The sequence below is a fragment of the Nanorana parkeri genome, unplaced genomic scaffold (assembly GCF_000935625.1).
Source record: "Nanorana parkeri isolate BGI_ZX_2015 unplaced genomic scaffold, ASM93562v1 scaffold192, whole genome shotgun sequence".
In the NCBI taxonomy this organism is placed as follows: domain Eukaryota; kingdom Metazoa; phylum Chordata; class Amphibia; order Anura; family Dicroglossidae; genus Nanorana; species Nanorana parkeri.
The window spans coordinates 1665113-1677346 of record NW_017306460.1 but is presented as its reverse complement, the minus strand read 5'-3'; the positions used below and the strand labels follow the sequence as shown (position 1 = coordinate 1677346).

At 43.2% G+C, this 12234-nt stretch overlaps 1 protein-coding gene across 1 annotated transcript in view; it reads left to right on the top strand.

The window, feature by feature from the left end:
• The first annotated feature begins 767 nt into the window (after positions 1-767).
• The window catches only part of LOC108786109 (saxiphilin-like), a 44635-nt gene continuing 33168 nt past the window's right edge, over positions 768-12234 (top strand). The window contains exons 1-5 of the mRNA XM_018555331.1: positions 768-810; positions 1074-1237; positions 3171-3279; positions 4611-4826; positions 9459-9674. Of these exons, the coding sequence (XP_018410833.1) occupies positions 768-810; positions 1074-1237; positions 3171-3279; positions 4611-4826; positions 9459-9674 (748 nt within the window). The remainder of the gene's footprint in view (positions 811-1073; positions 1238-3170; positions 3280-4610; positions 4827-9458; positions 9675-12234) is intronic.

Here is a 12234-nt window from a genome sequence, read left to right as displayed (position 1 = left end):
ATAAGCTCTCTAAGCTCTGCCCGGTGTCTTGTCCAGCTCATTACCATCACTGGTTTCCAGGAGCTGAGAGGGATGCTCTGGCTGGGATCCTGCCCAGCTCCTGGCAACCAGTGAAATCAGTGAGCTGGACGGTATGCCAGACAGAGGCACTGCCCCACACCCCCCTTACCTGCATCACCTGCACAAAGCACCCCACCAAGTCCTCCCCTTGGATCTGCACTGCCAGCACAGACAACCCCCCCCCCCCCTCCTGGCCTCAGGTGGCAAAGGATATAGGGACGCCCCTGCATGTAGCTCCTCCACTTATTATCCACTTATTATCTTCTGACTGAGGACAAGTATACATATCAGCTCTGACCCCACTTGCTAAATATTTGTTCTGTGTCAGGAAGTCAGAAAGTAATGAAGCAATTGAATCAGCATGATAGCCAGGCACATATCAATTTAAAAAGGAAATCAGCAATGGCAGCCCCTCTATTCTCTGAGCATTGGTTGTCTTTAATTTATACAGTCAGCTGTAAAACCCCAGAGACAAAGACATGCAGATACCCAAACAAGCCAAGGTTGACCCGACAGGACTAACACAGCATATTGTCACATAAAAAAAGGTTATTTTTGTGTCTATTACAGTGTCTGTTTACAGATACCAAGGATCAAGGACAACAGATCTCCACGCCCGGTCAACCATTCTCTCATATAAAGGAGGGGTTAGTCAGGACATTATCTGAAAGTTGGACTGCTGTAGTGGTACGCAGGAGAAACTGAGGATGGCTCTGACTTTCCACACAGCCCTATATTTCACCATTGTGGGTAAGTTTAGCTGTTCTATATGCACTATGAAAAAGCAGAACATAGTCAGAAGTCAAACATGGTGCTATGCTAATATCAAAGTACAGGTTATATGGCTGTTTAATGTTCTGTGGTGGAATTCCATTTTAATTAGCTTTAAAACAATAGTGCATGTATCATTTATGACAATACTAACACCACATTGCTTGTATTTATGGTACGTATACCACTACATGTGGTATATAATCATTATTTTCCATCTCTATATATTTACTTTTATCTAGGCTTGAGCTTTGCAGCATCAGATGCAAGACACGTTCAGTGGTGTACAATATCACATCTTGAGCAGAAGAAGTGCAATGATCTAGTGGGATCCTGCAATGTCCCTGACATTACCCTTGCGTGTGTGTACCGATCGTCCACTGAGAACTGTATGGCAGCTATAAAGGTAATAGATATTACTGATGTATACAGTTGTAACATCGATTTACCGCACTACACACTAAGGATACTCAGGAAGATATAAATATAATATTATACAAAGCATTCATACATGAAACAATATGAAAAAGGGCAGTGTGCAAAGATTAATATCCTACATTAATCAGTTAATTAGAACTCACTTTTCACCATTGACTGAATACAGTAGACAACATTCTAATCTACACAATAAGATTATTGTTTTCTGCATTGCCTTTGTCCATTCACACTCAAATATAATAAACGGAGCATCAACACTGGGCAGATCTTCAAGAAGTAGGTTTATTCAGTCGCCCAGGAACAAGCAGCAATTCACGAATGTCGAAGAATATGGGCTTGCTGATGTTCTAACAGAATCCCAGACTTTGTTAGTAATCTGGACCCCCCATCTGCGCAAGCGCAGAAGAGATGATCGGGTCCAGAAATTTCACAGGCTACTTGCCTGTATTGCACATGTGCAGGGAAGCACGTCCAGATCATTTACAGACAAGGCATCCTCTTCCCAGCACATGCGCAATTTGCAGTTAAATTTGTGGTCCCGATCAGGCGGTCTGAACATGTGCGTTAAGCCGATGTCCCCTCCACGCCCCCCCCCCCCCCCCCCAGATCATTGGCTCAGAGCTTGTGCTTGTGGCCAACGCCCCCTCCATGCCCCTGGAAGTGAGGCGCGGGTCCAGATTTCTAACGGGTCCAGGATTCTACCAGAACACTGGCCCTATGTATAAGGATTTGAACAATAGAACCATATGTCTAACCTTGAATTAACTTAAAAAATCAGATAAAAATGTCACCCTCCACTTCTATTAGATTGTGCCAAGAACAGTAGATTGGTCTTCTTGTCTTGATAAGAATCTTGTTATCTCAATTTACAAAGCCCAAATGTCCTAACTCTGGATAACTCAGTCTACAGATTCAAATGCTCTACGTGAACTCTGGTTACCTCAATCTACAAAGCCTAAATGCCCTTCATGCACTCTGGTTGTCTTGTCCTACAAAGCCTAAATGCCCTACAAAGCTTTGGTTACCACCATGTACAAAGCCTAACTGTTCCACATGTTGCTTATTCAGACATTTTATTTGATACCGTATATACTCGAGTATAAGCCGAGATTTTCAGCCCATTTTTTTGGGTGATTGTATTGTATGTGTAATATGGTGTTTCCACTATAAGTCAGGATAATAAGGATGCATAACATTTATAACTATGATCATTGGTTATATATGGATAACAAATAAATCAAAACTTTTTTTAGTTTTGGATGGAGAAAGGGAGGGCTATAACCCCTGTCAAGTTGTTTTGGCCATCTGTGTCCCACTGGGGAGATTTCCGTTCACATCCTGGCCAATACCTGATTTGAATAGAGCACATAATGAAGAATCATTTTCCATTCATATTGAGCCTGTGTTGATCAACGCTGATTGATCAACTCAGTAATTGTGCCAGCTCAGTGTTTGTATCATTCTGCCAGTTAGTGCTCATTCACACAGGCATTTACATCCGTACAGCATGCACACCTGTGCAGAAACCAGCTCCTAAAAGGGACAGGAGCTGTGTATAACTGCGTGCAGCCACCAGTACCTCCCTGCTGGCCTGCACGCAGCTACATGCTGACCTAAATTTCTTGGACTTGGACTCAGACAGTGTGGAAGCAGTGTGTGTCCAAGTGCGGGCACACCATATGGATATGCACATCCCTAAGAATGAGCCCTTAATTTTAAGCTATTAACACCCCTGGCTGTCATATAGCTTATGAAGCCAATACTTTATTTAATTTTGCAGTTAAATACCTTTGAATATTTTTGGCTCCCTTTATCATAGACACATTATGGTAGCTGATATTATGATTATGATTATTCTAAAATTCACTTCCAGTAAAAACTGATTTATTAACATATTTCAGGATGGACAAGCAGATGCTATGTTCCTAGATAGTGGAGATGTTTACAAAGCTTCGTTAGATCATTATAATCTGAAGCCAATCATTGCAGAACCATACAGTTTGCATAGAGGTGAGTCTTATGCCTAGAATGTATGACATAGCACACATTATCAGGATGCCCTTTTGTCTAATTAAAATTTTTTACCAATTAGGCTACACTAAAAATAGCTAAAATAAACCAATTATATATATCAAGGCTGTTTGAAAAGCATCAGAGTCCATTCAAATCTTGGCATCTTGGTGTGGCAAATTAGCGCAAACGTGTCAAGAAGCATTTTTTGTGCGTTAATATGCATTGCATTAAGGCAGACCATTCACATGAATGGGTTGGCAATGCACAAAAATGTTAAAAAGAAAAACTGAGCATTTTTGCCTACGCAGAGCATGGTAGTGCATTACCCTGCATGTTTTACCTATAATGCCAGGCGAAGGCCATTCGTCCAGCTACACGATTGGTGGAAGCTTTATAACTCAGCCCCAAAAATACTTTGCTCTTATGGATGCCCCTTGATTACTAGGCACAGAGTATATGGAGGACACCAATGTTTTAACAGCTTAGGAGTAAGCCATGGTCCCTTAAGGACCCCTCATAAGCATTGATCCTTTTCCCTTTTTTTTTTAAAATCAGATAGTTTTTATTGATTGATTTTACACATTTTACACGTACAGTAGACAAACACAAAAACAAAAACAAAAAAAAGAAGAAACCAAAAACAAAAACCCAGTAGCAAGCCAGCAGACAAATAATCCAAGAGGGGGAGGGAGGGAAGGGGTATACCAACCACAAGAATTTGTATGGCTCCACATCATTCAAACAGTCCATACAATGTTTAAACTTTGCATTCCTTAAAGTAGAATTAAACTCTCACAAAAGAATATCAGTTTTGTAAAGTGCTGTGAGTACTTTGCTCATGTTTTCTCTCCCAGCATTGTGCACATCTTGCCGACTCTTTGTACGAGCTTCCTTTAGATGAGGTCACACTCTAGCAGTAGCTCGACATCACAATTTTACTATGATGACTACAGCAGAACGTGCTAGCACACTGCACGATGACACTGCTGCTTGTAATTTAGCTTGGGCAGTATACAGGAAAGGGTGACAATGTTGCAGCTGTGCAGCTGAATTAAGCATTGTTACCCTGGAAAAGGAAAGGGCTGTGGTTACACCTTACTGGTGAGATTGAATTGAAATCAGCGCACAATAACAAACATAACAACATAAAATACTTTTTAAGAGACATGTGTAACAACATATTTGATTTAACTTGTTGAATTTAGATACACTTTAATCATTTTAATTCCAATAAATTCATGCCCTTGTTACATTGCTATTGTTTCTAAAAGTTTAAAGACTTATGAGTGTTCACTGTAATCTCTGTTCTTTCCTCTATATGATAACAGAGTTAACAAAATGCTTGAAGCATCGTCAGGAATCTCTGGGAGGAGATAAGATGGTGAAAGGTCGTTATATTCCTCAGTGTGATGAGAAGGGCAATTACCATCCAGTGCAGTGCCATGCCAGCACCGGGTACTGCTGGTGTGTTAATGCAAATGGTGAAAAGATTGAAGGCACAAATACCACACCTGTACAGACACCACCTACATGTCCAAGTCAGGGTAAGACTCAGTTCTACAATTTGTCTGCATATTTAACAGCACACTAAAAACAGGATAGCCATGGGACTCACCGGAAATTAAATATTCTATAAACTGCTAGTATTTAAAAGGTGCGGACCTCTACAACCCGAAACAACATACCGTATATACTCGAGTATAAGCCGAGTTTTTCAGCCCATTTTTTGTGCTGAAAAATGCTCTACAGTGTAGAATGCACTGAACAATAGATTTACAATTATCCTCTGCTAATATGAATGGGTTAAATGATCCGTAGTACATGATATGTAGCCCTGTACCCCCTTTTCCACTTACAGAGCTAGGTTATTGTTTTTCTTTTAAATAAATATTCATGTAATTTTATTGGTATCTATCTTCATTTTGTACATTTACCAGTAGCTGCCTCATTTCCCACCCTAGGCTTATACTTGAGTCAATATTTTTTCCCAGTTTTTTGTGGTAAAATTAGGTACCTCGGCTTATATTCGGGACGGCTTATACTCGAGTATATACGTATAAGAAAAAAGTTTATACAGTGCTCATGAGTTATTTTGTTTGCACATGATTGGATGATGGAAGTCAGCAGAGCTTTACCACATGCACTAAGCTAGGGTAAAATTCCCCTACAAAGTGATCAGCTTATTTGCCTGTAGTAAATCACCCCTGCACCCTGTACACTGCACATTGTAATTCAGCTCACCAGTATGCAGAAAAGGTTTGCAATTCTGCAGCTGAGCTAAGCTTTGAGCGTTGTCACCCTGGGAAAGGACATGGCTGTGGATACACCTCACTGGTATAATTTTAAATATTTTTTTTTCTAACGTTGACATTTATTGCAAACAGTGTTTAGTGAAGAGGTACAAACGTAAGGTATCACCACGAGATACATATAAAATTTCCAGGACAGTGGGGCAAGCCCCATGCATAACATATCATCATGACATAAGAATACGTTGTGAATATTTTCCCTTACTATGTCCAATCGTGAATATCAAATGAAGTTGTTGCAAATAAGGTTATGAATAAGTTGTAGAACTTTAACAACTATGCTAAGAAAGAACAAGTAACTTTGGGCATTCTCGGAGCTACCATCTTAGTAGGAGTGGATGTATTATGCTGTACATTTGAGAAGAAGGCCAACAATTCCAGTTTTCTAGAATTAAAGGAGAACTATGGGATTAGGGCTTTTACCCATAGTTCTCCTTAGGGTAACGGGAGAACAGCCGCAGCTGAAGCGGATCCCGACAATAATGTCTGGATCCGCCCAGCTGTGTGAGTGACAGCTGGCTCTGCCTATCTAAAGGCAGAGCCAGCTGTACCTGCCCCCTCCCCTGTCCGTTCCGCCAGTCAGCGCTGGAGGATCGGAGCGGAGAGGGGGGAATCCAGCCACTCCCCTGTCACGGCAGAGCACCGTGACAGGATCGAGAAGTGAGCGAACGCCGGTATGTGTTCGCTTACTTCCCGATCTACTGAGCCGACCTGTGACAGTCGGCTCAGTCACAGGTCGGCTAGAACTATGAGGCTGAGTGCAAAGCACTCACGTCATAGTTCTCCTTTAAGTCCATTGGTAGTGTGCATTAGCAAAGAGAAGTTTGTAGGTGGAATGGGTTTTAAGAGTTTGTATCACAGATATTAATGTAGAGGAGTCGTTTTGTTTTCATAGTCTAGCTGCAGAGAGTCTGGCTGCTATTGTGTGTATTGTGGTGCTATGTGTGGGTGAGAAAGATACACTTCTCATAGAGCCAGTATTAAATCCCTATTCCCAAAAGTGCCAGTTTAGGATCAGTGGTGCAGGAGATGTGAGTAACTGATGCAATAACAATAAACTGGATAATGTCTCTCCAGAAGACAGTTATTAATCTGCAGCTTCACCAAATATGTTGTAGACAGCCAATGTGTTAGCAGCACATTGGAAATTCTATTGGGAAAATTGCAGCTAGCTTTTGGGGAGTATAGTACTATCTGTGCAGTAGGTTTTTTTTTGCCAATTCACAGTGGGCAAAACATGTGAAAGATAAGTTCCTTCATAAGGGGATTTTCTTTTGTCTGCATAGAGGACAGAAAACGTTGGAGATGAAGGTATTTTTACACTTCTGGGCAAAGGGATCCCGATGGTTAAGCAGCAAGAGCCTGTAGCCCCAGACCATCCTTAACACTTTTTTGTGGTGGAATTTAAGGAGTTGTTGTTAGAATACACATTACTGTGTTTATAGCAACAACTTCTGCAGTATACAATTTCGGTCAGTACATGGCATTGTTAATAAGTTCTGTTATATATATATATATGGTATATACTCTGTCGTATTGAATAAGATAGAGAATAAAGCTGCTGCGTCCTTCCTGTTTTCCAAGCCATGATTTTTGAGTATTGGCAAGGTATTTGGATCTGTAGGGAATATTTTTATAACAGATTATTAATAGGCATGAATTACTTTCTCTTCTGAGCAGTATTTGCAGAGCTATCAGCAAATAAAGAGATATGGATCTGGGAGGGTGTCCAATTTCCTAGCATCAACCATAAGTTTTCTTTGATGTGAAAAAGGTGTACTCTGTCCAGAACATATTTTGGAACTGTGTTAAGCAGGTGTTTGTGCTTAACTATTCTGTGTGCCCTGTCAAAGATAAAATCCCTGACTTGATGCAATGGTAGCAGTGCTTTAAAGAGTTGTTGGAGATATGTACGGAGCTCACTAGGGGTGACAGATTCAGCAATTTAACAATATTTCTCCTGCACCAGTCTTCCAAGTCGGATATCTTATCTTTGAGTAATTGGAGCTCGGAGGTTTGAGCAGTTTTCACATGAACCAACTTACTGTATATGCTGTAGCATATTCACTCATTTTACATTTATGATGTACTTTATATGCTCTTCTATATTAACATCTTGGGATTCAATGTGGGTAACAGTAGTAGTTAAACCTTGCATCAATTCCTGTCTTAGAGTTAAAGGAGAACTATGACATGAGTGATTTCCACTCACGTCATAGTTCTAAGCTGACCTGTGACAATGAGACTGTCACAGGTCGGCTCAGTAGATCGGGAGGTGAGGGAAAACATACCGGGTTCCCTCACCTCTCGATCCTGTCACGGCTCTCTGCCGTGACAGGGGGAGGGGCTGGATTCCCCTCTCCCCGCTCCGATCTGCCAGCGCTGACTGGCGGAACGGACGGGGGAGGGGGCGGGTACAGCTGGCTCTGCCACTAGATAGGCAGAGCCAGCTGTCACTCACGCAGCTGGGCGGATCCCGTCATCTAAGTCGGGATCCGCTCCAGGTGCGGCGTCTCAGTATACCGCGAGCTGTAGCTCGCGGTATACTGAGCTTAGGGTGACGGGAGGATGCTAGTTTGTGTCCTCCCGTTACCCCAAGGAGAACTATGGGGAAAAACACTGACCCCATAGTTCTCCTTTAAGCGCATTTGCTCATTGCTGTGTTTTGGGTGATCTGATGATGGGAATCAGAGCTGCAAACTGCTCAGGTACCTCTTGTGTGAGGGTCAGTGTTATGTTGAGCTGTTTTATACTCACAAGTTTATTCATGTTAGAAGACCGTGGTGGGGAGATGCAGGTAATTCGATCAAATCTTTAGAGTCAGTTTGGGAGTCAGATAAGGTGTCTTCCATCTCTGAGACAGTTTCAGGCCCCATTCACACTGAGCGACGTTTTGCAGCGCGATTTTATATGCGCGATATTGCGCGACTTATTGCGCTACGTTGCACAACTTTTCGTAGCTGTTAACATTGGGCTGTAAGCAATCAGGAGCAAAATCGCGCGACATGCGCGCAAAAAAGGGCCATGTTCGAGCGACAAGCTACAGCGACGAGCTACAGGTGACATTGAGCTGTAAGATGTGAACAGCTCCATTGAAATGCATTGGACTAACTACATAGAGCGATATCGCGTGGAAATATGTGCAATTTTGGAGCGGAAATCCGCGAGATAAACCGCTTACCAGAGAGTGTTTTTTGGAACTTAGTGTCTGAGGTAGAATTCTCCTTGCGGGAGTTGGCACCATCTTGAGGCTCTCCTCTATCTGAGCAGGGAAAAAGTCTGTCAGCCTCATCAGTGCCTTCTGCTTGTTGAGACCTCAAGCCATGTTCTGGTTTGTAAGGGCATATGTTACTGACGGGTTGCTGTGGGACCAGGTCTGCTAACCACAAACCAGATCATCCAGCCTTTCACAGGGGCATTCCGATCAGGTCTGCCCATCAGTTTTTCAGGTGGACACAATCACATACCCAGTGGTAGTCTATGGGCGGCAGGGTCTAAACGGACAAGGCGTCCGTTTACATTCAGTTACCTCTTACTCTGGATAGGTCTGGAAAAAAAAAACGGAACAGTGTTTTGTTTCTACGGACCTGATTCTGCCGCATCAGGGGTAATTTGTAAACGAACATATGTCCTTTTAAATCCGATTCCCCATAGACAGACATGGGGTCTGGCCATTTCAGTTTTTCCTCCATCACAAGATGGAGGAAAAAGCTGGAAGGACATGGATGACACAACAGTGACATCTGATTTGTACTGCTTCGATCAGGAGGCGATCTGTGTACAGATCTCCTCTTGATCAGCCCATGTGAAAGGGGCCTTATAAGTGTGTTCATTGTAGTCTCTGTTCTTCTCTCTATTTGTTAACAGTCTTAACAAAATGTTTGAAGGAGCGTCAGGAAGCTCTGGGAGGAAAGAGGATTGCGATAGGTCGTTATATTCCTCAATGTGATGAACAGGGCAATTACCGTCCAATGCAGTGTCATGGCAGCACCGGGTACTGTTGGTGTGTTAATGCAATTGGTGAAAAGATTGAAGGCACAAATACTCCTCCTGGAAATACACAACCTACATGTCAAAGTCATGGTAAGATTACAAATTGTCTATATATCTGTCAGAAATATATTTATTTATAAACTCTAGACCTCCAGCTGTGGTGCAAGTACAAATCCCATTAGGCAATGCAATATTTTGACAGCCACAGACATGACCCCCAGGGGCAGATGCATGATGGGATTGGTAGTTTCACCACATCCGGAGGGCCGGAGTTTGCCTAACCCTGTTTACATCATCATATTGATGAACATAAGAGAGGTGAGTATTGGCTTAGAATAGCTATATATTGCCAGACCAAAATAATACTTCCTTCTTTCCCCCTCAGGCCAGGTTCTTGTGCTGCTGACCTGCACTCCCCGGGGTCTCCCTAGCCTTAGAATCACAAGATCACATGAGTTACACCAGTGCTGGGGCTGGAGAGATTGAAAATAGACAGTTTGTCCACTCTGTGTCTGCTAGCAGTTTGGTTTTAGGTGTAAAAGCCCAGTCAACAAAAGGATGTCTCGCATCCCCCTGGCAGCTTTGCCAGCCTAGATAGAAATATGTACCTGCTTGTAGAACTAGTGCATGCAAATGAGTGTCTGAAACTAGCACAGGCCCATGCAGGTTAAAATTGTCTGTATATTTGGAAGACACACAATAAAATTCTGTCTGTGAAGCATTTATTATATATTAAAAAACAGCAGTGCTGTTCCTACAGCAAAACAAGGGTTTCAAGAGAACAAGTCCATTCAGATAAGGTTATCGGAGGTCAGCTTATTGTAAAAGACCTAATAGTGTGTGTTTTATGGTCTAAATCCTTGTTTGTGCAAACATTTTAAAATCATAAATGTACATGGAGGTAGCCATATTTACAGTATCTATTACATATATGGTCTTCGCTACCTGGTTGTGGTTGTGCCATTCCAGACCCTCCTTTTTTTAGCTGATGAAAGGGTTTATCTGATTGAAAACCGTCCGCAATCTCCAATAACATAAAACATCCACAATACCACTGATGGCTCCTAATCATGTGGTCTTTGTTTAGGCTTTAGGTGCTTGTGAGGAGCATTTTTCGTGGCTAATATTACAATAGGATGTGACATGTGCCCTACTGATTTGAGTAAAAGCATGCATTGTAATGGTAGAAGGGGAACCGAAGGTGAACTGTACTCTTCTTACCTTTTTCTGGTTCAATCAGGAGACCAGCCTAAAATACAAAGATATCACTTTTTTGGAATTTCAAAGTATTCATTGTGTAGCCCCCATCACCTTTTGTGAGGTGGCTACTAGACATATAGTGATTGCCAGGGCTGTAGTCAGCCTGGTTGGATTATTGGGGAATTTATCTGGTTAATTCCTGTGGCCTGTGTTGTTTGCCAGAGGAGGAGAACCAGAGAAGCTGATGTCTTCTGGAGGTTCCTGGAACATAGAAGACCTCTGGACAGAGGCGTAACTAGAACCTTCAGGGCCCCGGTGCAAGAAACCATGTACGCCCCCCCTCGCCCCCCCGCCCCCACCGGCATGGCACCGCATGGTTAACAAGAAGGTTGCCGAGATCCCCAGCAAGCGTGGGACCTCGGGCAGCTGCTTATTTAAAAAGTTAGTGCGGTGTTCTGTCGAGAGCGCTGACCCAGTATCCGTGCTTACGTACAGACGGGATTACCAAGGAAACCGGAATTTATTTACAAAGTATTTGTTTGTAATTGTGACCGTCAATAATATACCGTCCATGGCAGTAAATGATGGGCAGCATATTATTACCCCCCCCCCCCCCCCCCCCCCCCCCCCCACACACACACACACTCAGACATCCCAACCCTCCCGGACGCTCCGGGAGAGAAACACTTCCTCCCGGAAAGGTTGAAAGGTTTATCTGCAGATAAACCTTTCCCTGCGATCCTTTTTTTTTTTCTTTTCTGACATCGGGAGCCGCTGTCAGAAAAAAAACCCTGCAGATAGCAAAGAAGCTATTGTTTCCTGTGTTATCTGCCATCATTTCAGGGGGGTGCTCTCTCCCAGCCCCCCCCCCACTGGAACTGCATGTCCCGGGCGTCAGGCGATACAAAGTAAATGCAAAATATTATCCAAAGCTGGGATAGAGAAATAGATTGTATTAGGGAACATTACAGTGTAATATTCCGTAATATAATTCATTTCTCTAATTTAAAGAAATTTCAGCACAGTGTGCAGGGTCTGGTTGTCCGCAGTGATTATATCTGCTTATACAGGCTGGGCTTTCTTCAAGCAAAACCCGTACACTCTAGCGACGCATGGACATTTTTTTGTGGGGGGGATGAGTCCTGGTTCGGGTGAATCCTGGACAGGTGGCAACCCTATTCTTAACCCCCCCCAGCGTCCCTCGGTCTCTCTCACTCCCCCCCTCCCTCCCCCTTCTCTGAGAGGAGGAGGGGGGGAAAGAGTGAGAAACACACACAGACCGATGCTCAGAGGAGGAAGGGAAGCATGAGAGAGACCGACCGACCAATGCAGACAAGCTCTCAGCGTCGGTCGATCTTTCTCCCTCACTTTCTTCCCCCCCCCCCAGTCTCTCGCACATCTCCGGGGCCTCTGTCTGCAGGGAAACACTTACATTTCCTCCAGACAGCCG